Source organism: Linepithema humile, chromosome 3 (genome assembly GCF_040581485.1).
Source record: "Linepithema humile isolate Giens D197 chromosome 3, Lhum_UNIL_v1.0, whole genome shotgun sequence".
In the NCBI taxonomy this organism is placed as follows: domain Eukaryota; kingdom Metazoa; phylum Arthropoda; class Insecta; order Hymenoptera; family Formicidae; genus Linepithema; species Linepithema humile.
Window position 1 is genome coordinate 20,182,779 of NC_090130.1, and position 19,562 is coordinate 20,202,340.

General features: G+C 32.5%; 1 protein-coding gene and 1 long non-coding RNA gene across 2 annotated transcripts; both read left to right on the plus strand.

The window, feature by feature from the left end:
* The first annotated feature begins 428 nt into the window (after positions 1 to 428).
* Positions 429 to 7,037, plus strand: LOC105671560 (uncharacterized). Its single transcript, XM_012365828.2, has 2 exons — positions 429 to 662; positions 5,569 to 7,037. Exons 1-2 carry the CDS (start codon positions 545 to 547, stop codon positions 5,910 to 5,912), a joined length of 462 nt encoding a protein of 153 aa, XP_012221251.1. The 5' UTR covers positions 429 to 544; the 3' UTR covers positions 5,913 to 7,037.
* Positions 7,038 to 14,848: 7,811 nt separating this feature from the next.
* On the plus strand, positions 14,849 to 18,427 carry LOC136998930 (uncharacterized). Its single transcript, XR_010889443.1, has 2 exons — positions 14,849 to 14,905; positions 15,041 to 18,427. It is a non-coding gene; the product is annotated as an uncharacterized lncRNA (long non-coding RNA).
* The last annotated feature ends 1,135 nt before the right edge of the window (positions 18,428 to 19,562 follow it).

Sequence of the window (19,562 nt, forward strand, 5' to 3'; positions counted from 1 at the left end):
ACTTGGAATAACCGACGTTACTTCGTAAGTTTAAGCTTCTTACATTTTTTTATAATTAACATTAGGAAAAATTCATTCGGGGCATTGTAGAAAAAAAAATTCTTTCTGAAAATAAAGATGTTTCTGCACATATAAATATTTTGTGTGTATATTTTTATAATTTCTAGATATCTATTATTTTAAATCGGTCGAATCTCTCGTATGTCACAATATAGCACAATAAAATGCGGTCAATCAGTTTTATATATACAGTGCATTTCTGCCTGTCTATCGTATAGATCCAGCGCGTTTGCCTCGGTGTCTCCGGCACCGCTCGAGCTCCGGTCGCGAACGATTCTTCGGTGACGGGTGGTTCAAGAGGTGAGAGACCACGTTACACCTGGTGGGGATAACAGGGACCGCGCCCGATGGTCGGCTATAAAATGCCGCCACGGGAATCGGGCCCAACCAGTCTAAATCGCTACAAGAAGCTTTATTTTTCTGCTCTCTTCTCTCCCCTTTTTCCTACGCGTCTAAAACCCTTGTGAATCTATCTGCCGAGATCATGAAGCTAGTCCTCGAGTTCGTCCTGCTGTGCACCGCGGTCGCCTTCGTCGTCGCCCAGGAGGCACAAGAGCGACCGAAAACCTTCCGACGGTTGATACCCGCTGACGTTCTTCGCGGTGAGTACCTGTTGGCTTTACAGTTTATGAAAGAGGAATTTTATATACGGCAATACCGCGATTTCTGAAAGATTACTGTATCTAGTTAAAGAGCCGATTTTCTCCCAAACCCCCTTAGATTCATAATATTTTATAAGAATTTGTAGAAATAAAAGTTATCTATTTATTGAGAATTATAACGAAATTATAATACTGCTAAATGAAAATGCTAATTAAAATAATTAATGCATGATAAAAAATTTTGATGAAATGCATGATGAAGCATCTGAAAAGAAGCTTCTAAGAGATATTTCTTTTTAAGAAGATAATTTCGAGAGGCAAAAAGTGTTTCAATCTCACTGTCGTGAAGTATTTTAATCTTACTGTCAAAGTAATAATATTTATCTCTGATTAACGTAATGCTAATGCCACTCGATAATTATCAACGTGCACTTAGATGGTATACTTGACACCAGAAATTTGCGTTGAACATGTGTCAGTTATTAGCGTGATGAGCAATATGTTAATTGTCAAAGGAAAAATATCGCGTTTATAATATCTTTTTTATTTGCGCAAAGAAATATAAGAATAAAATTTTTAAAAATCGAAATAAATACAGATTTTCCAAGATTTTTCCAAATCATATATATAGGAAATTGAACGTAAAGAACCGATCATGTGCGATAAAGTAAAATATTTCATGTAAAATACAATAGAAATATAATATGGAAATGGAAATCTGTCAGTCGAGAAACAATGTCCGTAGAACATCAATTGAGAATCACTGTGTGTCAGAGGTTTGACCGAATTCAAAGAACTGTGTGTACATGACCGGCAAGTGGGACGATTGTCACTGTTTTCAACCGGTCTCTGGAAGAGACTCAACTTTCTTACGATATCGTGTCACACGTATCGAACGATTGTTGCAGAATTTCGATGACACATCAGACAGGCAATGTGATAGCGATTTATATTTAAATTGGCCATTACTTCAATCTTCAAGAAGTGGAAAAAATATTTAAGATGTAGAGTTAACAGAAAAAAAAAATTCAATATAGAATCAATTTCAGTTTTTATAATCAATTCTGTATTACATAACTATATTATCAAAAATGCGAATTACAACGTTTGTTCGAAGTTTTCCGTTCTCAAAGCAGTTTCAAAGCGCGAAGTCCCGAAGGCTATCGACTTGCATTGTCGACAAATCTTGCTTAGAGAAAATAAAAGTCACTCTCGGTTCTGCGTGAATTGATTTACAATTAATTTATCGACGGCCGAGTCGTAAAGTGTCGCGGAAAGTACCATAACAACTGCAAACTCATGTATTCCGAGATAACGAGCCCACGAGTATCCTTGTCCACGCCTCGCAATCCTTCACTCGTTTCCGCATCGATCTTGATAAATATTACCTTTTCTGTTCTATAATTATCACGTCCGTCTCCTTAGTATTCATCCATGCGTGAATCGACCCTGATACGCGCGATTCCCATGTCTCTTTTTTTGCATCGGCTCGTCTATTGTCTCGTAGCAGGTGCGGTTCGCGGTGATTCACAGGGACACCGGGTGTATCGCATGAGTGATTCGCGGTGATATCCTGTGGATGTGTGAGAAAAATAGGAAACCGATTGCCCTCGGCGTTAAGATCACGAGATCGCGTGAAAGTTTCCTGCTGTAACCATCGCCTCACGATCTCCGCATCGGGGGCACCTCACTTTCCGTTCCTTCTCTTCCTTTCCCGATATCACTTTCTTCTTTATACAACCTCTAGGATGCAGCGAGAGATGCGTTTCTCTCTTTCTCGATATAAAAAGACCGCAAAAAAATAACACATCTTTTTTTATGTTTCTTCTAGAAATCAATAAAAGTTTCTTTCAAGCGATATTAGAATTTTAATTTAGAGAAATAATGAATTGAAAAAGTAAAAACAACTGTGAAAATAACTCCACCTGTTCTATTATTACATTTCGCGTGAATCATCATGAGATGCGAGACTCGGCAAATTACATCCTTCGATGAGACCGCGCAATCAAATGTCGACGAAACAATTTGAGAGCCTTCCAAAAAAAAAACATCCTTGGCGCGATAGCATAGGTTTTTAATTACACTGACCGCGTTCTTTCTTGTCGTTTTTACTTGTCGGAGTGCAGACCTGGATTTCCATGAATAATCGAATTACTCAAGGCAACAGAAAACACCGTGCGACCTCGTTGCTCGAATTAGCGAAGACAGGATTGTGTGGAAGCGCGTAAGAAGGCTAGAACTTGTTTATCTATCTTAGAGTTTAGAAGGTTACAGCGCAAGAAACGAAGGTCTTGTGTTGAATATGTAACACGCTCGCGTAAATAAGACTCGACACAGTCTAAATCGATTTAATCTCTACGTTTAACGACGACGGGGAAAATCGTATCTAAATACTTTATAATTCTTTTGTATGAATTTTCTACCACGGGAAAACACTGGATCAAAGTTTTTTGCGAACTGAATGAAATTGCAAATTTCAACAAAAATTAGAGTTAATTCTAAGTGTAATATCTCTCATATATTGCATAAAACATCATTATCTGAAAGCGAAACGGTCGCGGAGAGTAAACGCCCAGACTGGTTACCAGAGACGACAACCAGTGCGATGAAAGTGTTGCAGGCAGGACCGTAAAGTCAAAGAAATAGCCGTCTGCATCGCGGGATTTCCAAAAAAAAATTATTGCAGCAAGAAATCATAAAATTACACATAATTATAAATTATAATTTCTTCGTTTTTTGCTATCAATTTTTTTGCAGCCAGACTGGTTTCACTTAAATGAAAGTATAAAATCTCCACGAATAAGGCAAATTAATATTCTGCATTTTAAAAACATTCAAGTGATATTTTCACGGTTGCTGATTCCGACTCGTTTCGATGCTTCATATTAATGCTTTTATACGATAAACGCAGAATCTTTAATTCTACGTACGAGTTTCGAGTCATTATGCTTCTCGCAAGTTCCGGTGAAAGTCGGCTACAAATCCTCTTCACGTTTCTTTACTAATGTTTTTGCAATAAGTAATTTTTACAACAGTACCAATTTTTCCCTCTGAAATTCAATTGAGCTCTGTTTTAAAATTTTAATTTCTGAATTTTTAATAAATTTATGAAGACTATGATTTATGCGCACTTTAATTGCTTTTTTTTTTTTTAAATGTCCTTGTTTATTATTCTATGCTGACTAGTGAGACGAGCGAACCGCAACACTATTAGCCTTAAACGTCGACGGCATTGAGAAAACGGTAACATACACGTCATTATTTAAATTTTGCAAAGAACATATTCACTCAAGACAAGAGCGGAATTATACGACTAAACATTCTGACGTCTGTACGAGATACGTAATCTCTCTCGAATTAGCTTTCATCTACGTCATAACATAGAGATGTGAAACGTTACAAAATATTACCACTAATGAGTCACAAGTTTTTAATTATTCAAAGCTATTTAATTATGAGTTTGTTCAAATTCTTGGCATTCATTTTATTTAATCATTACTATATTTCTGTCGCCAAGTGCAAAGATTAAAATTAATAAAATATTTATTTTAATAAATTTTTTACCCAAACAAATTATTTTATCTCTCTTTCTTATCTTTTCAACTTGTTTATTGCAATTGTGTTTGCGTTAAGAATCGATATTCGATCGGATTTAGATTTTTTTTTTTTTTTGTCATCTTCCTTGAAAGTGAAACGATCTCGTGAAACTCGTGAGTCATCGAGGTAACCTCGAAGGGTTGATGTAACTGATTGTGAGAGTCGTTAACAAACACGTCGACGCCCATCGTGACGACGCCCAACATTTGTCTTTGCCGTGTTGCGTAAAAGCCGGCTGCAATCGGTCGACCTGGTGTATGACAGTGAAAGTGTTTCTCCTTGAAGTTTCTAGCACGATTACAGCCAACGACACCGACGACGACGACGACGATATCGTCGTCGTCGACGTCGTCATCGCAAATGGATATCGAGATCGCTGCCGATTATAATCGAATTAACCTCGTAATGCTGTCATCCGTTACATTCGTCGTTGACGCATACGGTTTTGCATCGAGGAAGTGAAATTCACAGCTGTCAGTGCAGCGCATATGATACAAAAGTAGATTGCCAAATGCAGCACATATATCTGACGTATTTAAATGATTGAAATATATGAATAATAATGATTTGATTGCGTAATGATATTAATTAACAAAAAAAAAAAAACATTTGAATAATATTGCATATTCGAATGTGTGATAGAATCTGAATGAAAAATTTTGTTTCGGGAAAATCAATTACAAATAATTAATATTGAAATATTCTCTCATTATTGATTAATAATTAGATGATATAAAACAAATTAGTTGCGAAATACCTTGTACAAAACATTTTCGAGAATCTGATAGCGTAATCATCAATTTTTTAAAATTTGTTATGTGCGATATAATGTGTGCAATATATTAAATCCTCTCTCGTACTTATTTTCTCGCATCTCTTATTTGTGTCGCTGTTCGAAACGCAATTAACGAGTAAAATTATAGGTATCTGTAAGCATTAACACCGGTCTGCTCAGGTTCGGCGCGCACGATGCATTAGAAAGTAATGACACTTTTCGCGCGTGACGAGGTAACGAGATAATGTAAGCGTGCGCGAGCGAGCGCGTTATTAAGGAAGTGCAATATCCGTGTTTCATCGTTCACCGGTGATGGATGTGGCCTTTTGATCTCGTGCGTCAGCGTCGGTGAAAATCAATTCTCCCCCGGCCGCTAAACTAATGGATCGGAATAGCTTTTTGCCGAGCAAAATTTGCAATAAAAAAAATTTATAACTTCTCATAATTTTGATATATAATTTCATAATTTCATTAGCTCTTTACACCCAACTGCAAAAGAGACGATCATCCGAATGACATTGTTACGCGTTGCAGATTTCCCCGGCATGTGCTTCGCGTCGACCAAGTGCGCGACTATCGAGCCGACGAAGACGTGGGAGCTGTCGCCGTTCTGCGGCCGTTCCACGTGCGTGCCCGCTGACGACAATTCCGGCCGTCTGTTCGAGCTGGTGGAGGACTGCGGCCCGCTGCCGAAGGCCAATCCTAAGTGCAAGCTCTCCGACAAGACCAACAAGACCGCGAGCTTCCCCGACTGCTGTCCGATCTTCGAGTGCGAGGACGGCGCCAAGCTCGAATACCCGGACATCCCGACCCTGCCACCGCCCACCGACGTGGATGCCGCGAAGGCGCAGCCGGCAGCCGCGGTACCGACTGCCTAAGTCGATAGCAACGAAAACTGCTGCCACCACCGGAGAGAAGGTTGCGGTGTAGCCTCTTCGATAAGATCAATCGGTCCCGAAATGCATCCCTTTAATATTGCAGATCTGTCGATGTGCAAAAACGACGTGCAGTGAATACACATTTGAGAACTTTATTTCTCTCGAGAGCGACTCTGGATAGAAAGACTTACCTATAGTTCGACATTTAGTGTGTAAAATATATATTTAAACCAAATATTAAGCATTCACAGCCGATGAGAAAATTAGTTATGCTTAATGATATTTCTCGGAGAAAGAATCAATGTCGTGCAATAGCAATCGAACGGTATGTCATCATACATTGCGTTAGATGCAAAATTTCTTCAGATCCAGCTATTTGTAGCTACTAATCGCTCGATTACAAATTGTTTTAATAATCGTCAGGATTGCGCAACATTGATCGTTGCCAAGCAATCCCACGCCGATCGCGACGAGGCCATACCGCAGTACCGCTCACCGTTTAAAGTGATCCGATTCCATACACGATGCAGAATAATAAGCTAAATGTATATAAATTCAGACCGCGCCTTTGCAAATTGCGAGCACGATAAAAGCTTTTGACGCACTCATTCTCTCTCCGTTTCGTCCTTTATTATAATTCCTTGACTCGTCATGATATTGCTAGGGTTTTTTATATTCTATATGCCCAATTCTTGCATAATTTAGTGATTAAAAGTTTCAAAAGATTGAGAGATAATAGAGAAACAATTTTGCAAAATGCATACAATGCCGCACAAAAAATTTAAAAAGATTGAAAGTTAATCCAAAAAGTGTTTAAAAAGATTTAATTAAAAATACAAGAATGTATTCTAAGGCTAGCTAAAAATATGTTCTAAAATTAACGGATGACAGAATTTATTAAAAGATTTATTTCTAAAATAATCAAAGAGCGGTCGAAAAGATATTTTTTAGATATTTTTTAACCTCTTCTAATTATATTCAATTGGTAACGGCGCACTTCTCTAGTTAAGTCAACTTAAACCTTCCTCAGCATATGATAAATTTCCACAGCAGAGTCTGGCGTATGTATTGCAAACATGTGTGATTGTAATTATATGTGATTAAATTAATACTTATTTAATTCCATGAGAGTTGCATAGTTTTCTTCCTCTTCGCTCTATTTTTACTGTTTCAAAAATAAAAATAAAAAAATAAGTTTAATTATTATAGTTTGAAAAATTGAAGATTTTATATCAAAAACTCCAATGTTTTTTAAATTACAACGATATGTAGAATTGATTATTATTTTGGCAAATTTGGTAAATCAAGGATAAACAAAAAATAATTTTGCAGTTAATTGTGATTTTATTTTAAGAAATCATTTATTTAAGAATTGCATATTTTCATTTAAAGATACATTTTACGTTACGGATTCTCGTTTTCACTTTGCGATTTACAGCGTTCATCATTTGGAAAATATTAACTCTGAACTCTTCATACAGTGAATGTTTCGAGGAAACATATGTCCGACGCCGTAAAAGTAGGTGAAACACAAACGAGATTTTCGGTCTTTTCAAATAAAACCGTGAGACCTACTTTCTCCCAGCTATGGCTTCTGCTATAAACTTTTCATTTCGAGTTTCGCTTTTAATTACAGGACAAGAGATAAAGAGATAATGTAATGTGAATACTATCATTTATTGTGACACTCAAATAAATATACAGGTTTTCGATATATTAATTAAATACCGGTTTCGTAAGTTTGGATCAAGTTCACCGAAAGTTGCGATAACGTGTTACTCAATGTTATCGAATAAATCCATACAAAACACTGGCTACAAATATTTCCACAACAGCTTTTCGTCTAATTATATCTTTAAAGATATCAAATATTTTTTTAGTCATCATTGGAACTTTATTTGATCATTAATCATTAATCACTATACGTATTTTTATATAATATGCATATCTTAACATTTTACAATTAATATCACTTAAAAAAATGATCTTGCAATAATAGCTAAAATTTTCTAGGTGTAAAAAATTAACTAAAACAGATAAATGATTAGCAATTGTTGTGATATTACATATGTAATTACTTAATCAGTTTAGATGACAGAAACAGAATATATATCTGTATTGTTTGTGAACTTTAAAAAGAAAGTTTCTCTAAAGCGCCTATCTACATAAGATCAATCACGTGTTAGATCATGCAATGAGTAACATTTAGCAATGGTACCTAAATTTTTCAGAAGCTATTGCTAGAACATTACTGCTATAAATTCTATATGTGACAAACAATGTTTTCACAGATACGAAAAATAGCGATACATTCTTGTTGCGATATCTAGAAATCTAACTACATCAGCGAAATATTTTTTTGAGTGATACATATCATAACATTTTACAATTAATGCACAAAAATGACGAATAAATTTCTTAAACATTCCTGCAAAAATCAAGCAAAAATTATTCACATATGAAACATTATAAAATATGCGTTCCGGGTCTACAGTCTTATAACTTTTTTTCATTCTCAATGAGTAAAATTCGCTGCTGGAGTTTAAAGATTTAGTTAAAAAATAACTTGTGCATAATAATTGCAAGAATAGATTAAATTGATAAATAGCCATTAATTAATCTGTATCGTAAACAGCAATATTTTCACGTAACCTTTTTAAGTATGCAGAGCATTCCAAAGTTAGCATTTAAAAATGCAAACTTTATTTCGCTAACTCGTGAAAGGTCAACTTAACATAAGCAATAGACTTACATTCGTTACATATAATTATACGGAATTACTTTTGATGCACGAAATAACTTTCGTATATTAACATCAGCAATTATCGCTTATTTAAAAACTAAACATAAATCAAAATTAAAATTAATTTCTAAAGTAAAATAAGGAAATATCCCAATTGTTTATTACAATGAGTTATACACATGTTGTTTTACATGTAATTTAAATATAGAGTTAAAAGACTTTCCTCAACATTTAAACATTCACTCTATAAAATGCGTAATAGATTTTGAAGTAAATAAAAAAGTAATAATTTTCGCGTGAAGTACACATTGTGTGTGAAAAAATGCAACTTCCAATTACAGCAGGAGTAAAAAATCATTTAAAATATTGTACTTTAAATAAATGCTAAAACAAATATATGGTAGTTCTGTAAAAAATTATGGAATTTTATAACCAATTGTCAAAACTGTGCAGAAAAAATATTTTTAAGTATTAGTTAACAAATTTGTTAAATAAACAAAAAAACATTTTTTTTGCGCAATTTTGACAGTTTGGCTGTTGTAAAATTCCGAATTAAAATTTTTATCGGTTTCGAAAAAAATATACAATAGAGTTAGTTCTTCGCAACGTGACACAATGTTAAAACAAATATATGGCAGTTTTATAAAAAATTACGAAATTTTATAACCAATTGTCAAAACTGTGCAAAAGAATGCATTTTACTTTCATTTAACAAATTTGTTAATTGAACAAAAAAACATTCTTTTGCGCAATTTTGACAGTTTGGCTGTTGTAAAATTCTGAATATTATATAAAATTGCCATATATTTAAAGAACATTTAATCACACATATAACAAAATTTAAAAAAACAGTAAATCAAAACCTAGAAAATATGTAAATGATATATTTTGATAAACTAAAAATTTGAATGTTTAGTATGTAAAGAAAATATTCTGCCTAAATATTTTTTTGAACATTTATTCTTACATTCTACGGAAGAAATGATTACAAAATTTATGACAATAGATTAAATTACTGTACAAAATTTGGCCGTTTTGAGCTCATGTGTAATATTTTTGTTCGAGCACTATATTTGTTAATATTTCATCGAATATAAGAAAGCACATGGAGCCTCATTGGTTAGCCAGAATGCGTGAAAGAGACGCAATGTAGTGCGATATATCTTCTGTAAATTTTATATATTGATACTACAATAATATATCAATATAAAACATATCAATTCTTATATTAACATAAAATTTACTACCATTTTTATTAACTGCCGTCATTGTCTTATTGCCATAACTCTGTCTATCAAACTCTGCACATATAAAAACTAAAAATATAATTAATAACGATAAGGGAAATAATATTTTTAATTTTTATATGTGCAGTTTGACAATGGGATTTATATATGATAATAACACAATAACGGCAGTCGATTTGAACATTCCCGAGAAAAAATGGTATAATTAAGATGATTCAGATGAAAATATATATAATTAGTTATGAAAAGATCTAATAATATATATAATTTTATATGATTTTATATAATAGATAATATAGATTTATATAATAGACAATTTTATAATATTACATATTATCAGATCTTTTCCTAACTAATTATATATATTTACATCTAATCATATTGTACCAATTTTTCTCGGGTTCGTTTTTAATGTTATCGTATTTAAGAGTTCGCAAATATGTCCATTTAAATACATTGACACGTTTGAAACAGGATATATGATATAACTGAATTATTCAGTAAATCAATCAAACTGAAAAATAAAAATGGCAGCAAGTTTTATATTGATATAAGAATTGATATAAGATATAATTATATTTTTAATTTTTATATGTACAAAGTTGTTGACAATGGAAATGATAGTAATTGCATTCAAGTAACAATTTAAAAAATTATTATTCTTTTATTCACTTCAAAATCTATTACGCGTTTTATAGAGTGAGTATTTAAATGTTGAGAAAAGTCTTTTAACTCTATATTTAAATTACATATAAAATAGCATGTGTTTAACTCATATAATAAACACGTGGAGTGTTTTCTTGTTTTACTTTAAAAATTAATTTTTATTTTGATTTATGTTTAGTTTTTAAATATTTAGTTTTATAACAACAGTTTTGATTTGATAACCCTGACTTGGACGATTTCAACCTAACATAAGTAATCTAAAGTATACGAGAACAATTGCACACAACTCTGACATATAATTATTCATTTAATTATACGTTTATAAAATTATAAATACATTTATAAATCTATCATTTATAAATATAAAGTAACATTTTCAAAATTTATTAAATATACTTATAAATTTTATGTGCTGCTTTCAATTTATAAACCATATTTATAAATTTATAAAATAAGACGATTTTATGAACTTATCGTCAACTTTTTGTACAGACGAAGTATATGAATTGTTTGTTTCGCATCAGTTACAATTATTTGATTTTAATTTTATTTTTATGTTTATCTATCTTCGTCATTTCTCGTATTTTATGTAACTTTTGATCTTACTATTACAACTTTTGTGGAGATATCGAAAATGTAATATCTACATCAATTGTTGGCAAAATATGACAATTTTAGTTTCAATTATGATCTACAGTTTTGATCTATATAGGATTAATGCAAATGCGTTTGTTATAATAACAATTAATTCGTTAATAAAATTCGCAGATGAAAATATATGTATTTAATACACTTAATGCATTTAATAAATAAATCTCATTAACGTATTATAATGAATAATACAGTGTAATTATGATACGATGAGTGTTATAATCTGAATGAAATTGCATTGTAACAGTGTGATATAATTAATAAAAACGATTTAATGGGGTAAAAAAAAATAACTGACAATATTAGGTCTTACAAATTATCAGCCAATTTGAGTACCTTGATGGACAGGTTGTCAGACGATTCCTTTCGCCGGCCGGATCATCTTCAAGCTGCGTACCATCACTCGTACGATGCCGTCGTCTGCGGGATGAAACCGGGCCATCCTGGTGAGCAGTCATATGATTGATCTTGCCTTGCTGCACGATGCTCCATATTGCATATAAATTGCAACGGTGCCTTTGCTCCAAGCAAGCGAAACTATGCACGCGAAATCCAAAGAATCGGACTGCAAAGGCATCCACGTGAAGACCAAATCACGCTCCGGATCCAGCCGCGGAGCGTCGAGGAACTCACGAAGAGGATCGTGCGAACAGACAGCGCACGATCTCTTCGACACACACCGCATTTCTCCGAGCGAGCCGCTCAACGGACTTCCACTCAGACTTCCGAATTTTGGTTATCTACGCCTTTCGAGACTGTTCACCTGCCCCACCAGAGGACTTCAATTTACGCACAAGCTAACTCTTCAACGCTACCGGATCTCAGAGGGGCAGAGTGATGTTGAAACCGTTGCTGTATCGGAACGTAACTTGCGTCCGACGGCGGGCAGTGATAATTATTGTCACAGACGACCGGACCGATCTGGCTCAGACACCGTTTCTTTCTCAGCACGCCACTGCTTGCCGTTTCCGAGTCTCTGGAAGATGATTCTGCACCTGCTGGATAAGCACACAAAACTGCCTGCAGTCGATGCTAAAGCGAGGCAACAGAAGAACGAACCGACTTTGAGAAGTGGTTACAATTAAATCCTCCCTGATTAAAGACTGTTCTCAAGGAGATACCGTCCGGCGCTACCCCTTGATGGTTTGACCTGGAGTGACGGACAAGAAGCTGGCGTTTGTCACGATGTCATCCGAGCAAGGGCGATGACGGACACACAGCGTTGCATCCCCGTTGAGATGAAAGAATACTGGAAATTTGGCTCATCTTTGCATCTTCCGGAACGGTGCGACCGCTGAATGTGCGGCAACATCGTGTACAAGGCTTGAACGTTTTCGGAAGGCTCGGCGTTCGATTTGCTTCAGCAGGTTTCGCAGTAGATCGATGAATTTGTTCTTTTGTTGCAAGCATAATACCTTTGTGCAAAGGAGGTTATGTCGATCTTCAAACTCTGTCTAGTTCGATGTGATTCGAGTCCAATTGTCTCGTTTTCTTTAATGTTCCGTTTACTTTGAATGTTGGATGTCGTAAAAAGTCACATTTATCACACACACGAAAAAAGGCACCATTTAATAATTACATTTGTCGGCTTTAGTAACCACGAATAACCACGCGTACTGTAGCACGTTTACCACGGCGCCGAAATGCATAATGATGAATACGTCGCGCAATGTACGGAGCTAATATTTTCCGAATTACTGCACGTTGCTGAAAAGCGTAACGATGAACACTGTCCGCGAACTGTTAACCGCGAGAGCAAGGCAAAGAGAGCAACGCGGGCGCTTCGTCACGGAGTTTTATATTCGCGAAGACAGAAAGTTCTGGAAATCTCTCCCACTCACAAAATTTAATACAGACTAACGCCCTCAGTTTCGACAATGTAATGTTTGATTTTCACAAAGCGGGCTATGATTGGCTGTGATATAATCGTCATACACACGAAGAATGTCGTGAGCGAGCTTCTCTCAAGCCGATATTATTTGCTTGTGTTTATAGGTCATGTTTTCTGACAAACTACAGCGGTTGTCGAGATTCGCGACGGCTCTTCGACGATATTTGAAGAACGTTTCTAGAATATTCTACAAAATAATTTTTTACAAAATTTATCGAAATAATTATACTCAATGAGAATTTGCACAAAATGCATCAATGTGCAACAATGAGTTTAATGCGATGCTATACACTTTTTTCAATGCCAATATGACTTATTTTAAAATTGTTGGCTTTAATATTTAAAATTATTCTTTTCTCATTTCGAAAATAATATAAAAACAAATACGGAAATAATATAAAAATTATATAATATTCGAACATTAAAAAATTACGCAAATGTTAAATAAAATTTAGCATGTTAGATAAGGACCAATAATTTCGCGATATTTCTTGCCAATGATTTATCCAAGATTCGGTTTAACACGAAAAAAGGCATCATTTAATGATTACATTTGTCGGTTTTTTAATAACCACGAATAACAACACTTACTGTAGCACGTTTACCACGGCGCCGAAATGCATAATGATGAATACGTCGCGCAATGTACGGAGCAAATATCTTCCGAATTATTGCACGTTGCTGAAAAGCATAACGATGAACACTGTTTGCGAACTGTTAACCACGAGAGCAAAGCAAAGAGAACAACGCGGGCGCTTTGTCACGGAGTGACGTCTAATACATTTTTCTAAATAAAATCATACATTGGAGATAAAAAATTGAAAATTGGAGACAGAAATTCTCGAACTTTCAAGACAAAGTAGTAAGCTAAGTTTGAGATTATTTGATTTATGAAATTTTAATCTTTAATTTGAAATCTTAATTTTCAAAAACTGATATAAATCTGCGAAAATATAATATAAAAACAATTTTTGATAAAAAATTAAATTACAATTTCATACACTTGTGTTTTGTTTACATAACTTGCAAGTGTAATACAAAAATAATAATATAACATTGTAAATTAATAAAATTGATCATTATTTAGCTGTAAGTTCATTGTAATTTTCTAAACTTCTTTTTAATTTATAATGTCTATTTTTTAAATATCTTTTTAAATTATAATTTATAATTTAAAAAAAGTATTTTTTATTTATATCTTAGCATTTTATCAGAATCTTTAAATAATGAGAAAAAAAAAACATATGAATAAAATATATACCAATAAATTAATAATGTTTCAGCAATACAGTTTTAACGAAATTCTTATAAATTAATCAAGAATCTAATTACAAGCTAAGAATAAATAAATTTATTGCAAAACATTTTCATACAACATGTTAAAAAGTATAAAAGTAAATGCTTATTTTCATATTTCTGTAATCAAAGTAGCAGTTGTATTTATCAGTATCAATAAACTCTGCAAATTACATACGATATCCCTATTATTTTATGTAAGTAATAAAATATCTATTTCGTAAAAATTATTTGCTTATAAGATATGTTGTAATATGTTTTACACAAAGTTCTTATTGCCACATAAACCTAGTATGCTACCGCGTCTCTTGATATTGATTGGATAGATTTGGCTGACGTATCAATATTTACATTGAAATGATAAACTATACGTCTTCCTTGTCTCTTCTATCGCGCACTTTTCGATAGAAAGTCTCTTCAACAGAAAGGTTCCTATTCAGTTATCAGCCTCCTGTAAGTTGGAACGGACACAATGTCAAGTGTAGTAACTAAAAAAAACGTATGGCAATATTACGTAAAGTTATCAGATTACGACGCAAAATGCAAATTTTGCGAAAATAAATTTATTTATGTGTCCGATAATCAATTTCGGAATAATCATATAAAAATAAAGCATAAAATAATATTTGATCAGGAAGAAGCAACAGGACGACAAGAATGGCCATGGATATTTTTCAAATACGTGTACCGGCCTACGTTCTACGATTTTCGTTCAGAATGTCTTTTGTGTGGTGCAGATTTTTCACCTAGATTTCTATTTTTAATACATCATTTACACGAGCATTCAAACAAAGAAGTGGAGGATTACAAAAATCACAGTTGGTTTTGGAAATATGGTAGAAAAAGTGATGATTTTGAAATAAAGTGTAGTATGTGTCCCCAAATTAAATACCGGTTGTTGTTGAACTGGACTTTAAATACTCATTTTGTAAATACACATTTGGACAAATTAGAAAATGTGCAAGAAACACTCGACATAATTCCTGCATTAAAATGCGATTCAAAAGTTGCAGAAATTAAAGAAAACATGTGGGAATATTATAACAATATTCAGGATCAAGTAAACTGCAAATTTTGCGAATATAACTGCTTTTACATACACAGCACCTCAAATTTTCGTGAACATACACATGATTGGCATACAAAAATTCATGATTGGGAAATAGAACACAAGAGACAGATATGGCCATTTGCATATTTTATGTATTGTTATCAATATATTGGCGATAAAGAGATAATGTATTCAAAATGTCTAATTTGTCGTGACGTTTTTGCATTTAATGATAAATTAGCAGAAACTCACTTAAAAAACTTGCATTCTGAAGATATAAAACGTTTCTCAATCTATGCACCAAAGAATTGGATATTTAAATATTGTTATCAAAAGGGTGATAAGATAAAGTGCAATATTTGTTACAAAAACACGTCTATCCAGGTGTTATCTGCTCCCCTTAATCATATAATTGAAGAGCATTCGGATATATTGCAGTGGAATATGACGCAAAAATTGTGGCAAAATTTCATAAATTTGCGGAATTTTCAAGCTGGATGCCGATTTTGCAATTTTCAATCCTATTACATCGATACGACAAACTTTATTAAACACGTAAAAGAAGAGCATATTAATGCATATAATTACGAAGAAGCAAACGGGGAAGAATGGCCGTTTAAGTTTTTCAATTATTATAACTCAATTGAAGTACAATGTGCTCTTTGTAGTGTTATTCATGGATCTACTGATAAATCTAATTTGATAAAACACATGTGTGAAAAACATTTTTCTGAGCAACCGGATAACTTTCTCGACTACGGCTGGATATGGAAATACTGTACAAAAGTTAGTGATTTTGAAGTGCAATGTCTTTGTCAGAGCAGAATATCTCTTGATGTTCCGTTACAGTATTTCAATCGTCACATTGAAGATCGACATCCGAACAGACTGACAAGTACACAGAGAACGTACGACATAGCTGGACCATCAGGAAGTCAACCAAACTGAAGGAAACAGGCGGCTGTAAACTTTATTGATAATATTGTTAATATCATTATATATAAATAATTTTATACTTTTTTTGTATCGCATTTAATTTACGCGTTAAACATGTAACGAGTAAAGCAAGTGCCGCACAATTTCCTTTTAACAAACATTTAAAAACGTTTATATAGGTTTATCCAGAGTTTAACAATGGAAGTAACGGCGTTCAAGTAAAATCACAATCGGCGATAATGGCATTCTCTTAATTTTATTGATTTAAATAAAAGTAGACGAGAATAATGGCTTAACTTTGAAAATAGATCTATTTGATAGAATACATGCTGTAACAGATTGAAAACAATTTAAAAACATACAAAATTTTGTGTTATAATTGGTTACATTATTTACTAATTTTTTATATTTACTAATTTTTTAATTTATAATACAAGCATAATTAAATTATTTATTACTTTTATTCGATAATTTAATCAATTAGTTTTTTGTATGTTTACTGAGATATTTTTTAAATTATTAATTTTTAATATATTCGTATGGATTAAAATATTTTAAAATACAATAATTTTTAATTTTAAGTTTGTTTACAAATGTATAGTTATTTCTAATTAAAAGATAGGAATAAAAATAAAAATGATAGGAATAATAGTAAAACAACTTAATAAAACGTTAATAAAATTAAACATATTATGAATACAATGTAAGATTATATGTATAATATATAAATAATGTATGAATTTTTTTTAAAGTATTATAAACATCTAAAAAATTGTGCTATTTTATTATTTTTATATAATGCAAATTTAAAAATTTTTATATATTTAGCTAATGTTATAACTGTTTGTATGTTTATTTAGTTTTCCTCACATAAGTTTTGCTCATAGAAATGACACATATTAGAATGATTCGTCCGTATGTAATAATTTAAATTTGTAATTCAAGAATAAGTAGAAACTTGGGCAAATGGCATATGATTATGTGATAAAGATTTTAATAATCATAAAATAGAAGTAAATAAATATTTAACAAAATTATGTTTTATTTAATTATATTATGCTAACATTGGGTATGCTCTTAACAAAATTTATTTTTGAGATTTTAGATTAGCAAAAAATACTAAATTTATTTTTGTACGTAATTTAATTTGTCATTTAAAATGAATTCATTTCTATTTATTTTTGTGTTTATATTTCTTTATTCTTATGTATTTAAAAATTTTTACAAATATAGTAAGTTTCCAAATATATAACACTTTTGCAATATAAAAATTATTTATGTCAAAATTTCTTCAATATTTCCGCAGAAACATATTGCTTTGATGTACTGCAGAAGATAATTTTTCAGAAATTTTCTTTCTGCGCAACATATTTAATTTGCATCTTTTATAGAAAATGCGGGATAGTATTTTTGCATCTATTAAACGCTTCTTAATTCAATAGACTGCTTCTTAAACATAAAAACTATTTGAATAAATTTCTTGATTATAGATCAGTGCTCGGAATTAGTCTGAACATTTCAGCCGATTTCCGTGGTATACGCCTCTTTTCCTCTCCTTACCGCGCGCGCCGCAGCCGCTAGGGCCAGCGCCGCCGAGCGTTAGGAGCGACACTATCTGATTGTGAGTGGGTTCTTCTCCCTATTTATTAAAATTAAAAAAAATGTATTAAAATTTATTAAAAATAAATTTTTTATTTTTAAATTTATTAAGTGTAAATATTTCAATAGATTTTGACGTCACCCATGAGATACTAATGCTGACGCGTTTTTTTTTAAGTGGTTTCCCCCGTAGACCTATTCCACTAAAGATAAAAATAAATTCTTAATTTAAAAAAAAATATATATAAAAGAGATTTTCTTAATTAGATTTTCTTGGCCTTTTATGAGAATGAACAATTGATGCAATAATGTAGATAAAAACCACTTTTTGAAAAACGTGTCAGTATTAGTACCTCATGGGTGACATAGAAATCTATTGAAATATTTCCACTTAATAAATTTAAAAATAAAAAATTTATTTTTAATAAATTTTAATACATTTTTTTAAATTTTAATAAATAGGGAGAAGAACCCACTCATAATCAGATAGTGTCGCTCCTAACGCTCGGCGGCGCTGGCCCTAGCGGCTGCGGCGCGCGCGGTAAGAAGAGGAAAGGAGGCGTATACCACGGAAATCGGCTGAAATGTTCAGACTAATTCCGAGCACTGTTATAGATGACAATATAATAGCATTTTGTTTACACGGATTTGCAAAAGAAAAGATCTTCTGTTTTCTAGTAAAGATCCGCTTAAGATAACACTGTAGAAAAATGTAAGAAATATAGACGAATAAAATGTAAAAGTAAATAATTAATAACAAAAGTCGAGAAAATCAATTTTGCAAAATTTGTTCTTTATTTTTTACAAGCTATTTTTGTAAACTTGCTGCAATATTTACAATAATGAGTTGCAATTACGTTAAAGTTAAATATTTTTATCAAAGCGATCCAATATTAGATTGTAAATTATATGTTACTATGTATATTAATCTAACTCAGTGCCCGGAATTATTATTTTCGTTGCGCGCGCGGAAGGGAGAAAAAAGAAAGCGTATACCACGAGATTCGGCCGAAAGCTGGAATAATTCTGAGCTCTGATCTAACTTATCCATTTTAAAGCAAAGAAGAAAGAATAAAGAGAAGGACAAAATAATTCATTATTATTATAATATTCTTACATTTTTTTAATAATTATTAATTTATGTACTCGTTACGGGTGTCTCGCACGCGACTTTGATGCGAAATGATAACATCAAAGCGTCGACAAACTCGTTTGAATAATTTATTAAGAAAACTGTCTGAGAAATGTCATCAAGAAATATTAACTAGATTTTCATAATTTTCCTCAAAAAAAATTAAGAAATAAAATTTCCATCATTTCTTTCAATACTTTTCAATGTTGTCAAATAAAATACATTTGTGCATACTTTATAGTGAATCATAATGACCACAATGTGAAACATTTTGCAAGATGCATGAAGCGAGCGACTGCCGAGTTCAGGTGCGAAATGTTTGATCAGCGTATCACTAAAATACAGGACGATGACCACTGTACACTACTGTAACTGCGAGAGTGTAAAAGCGAAGAGAACAATATGCTCCACTCAATCGTAAAGTTCTATATTCGTAAA

Excerpts from the sequence above, each read along its gene's own strand:
- LOC105671560 (XM_012365828.2), top strand. The coding sequence starts at position 545 with ATGAAGCTAGTCCTCGAGTTCGTCCTGCTGTGCACCGCGGTCGCCTTC. Across the intron at positions 663-5,568 it reads ACCCGCTGACGTTCTTCGCG|ATTTCCCCGGCATGTGCTTC; the intron begins GTGAGTACCTGT and ends TACGCGTTGCAG.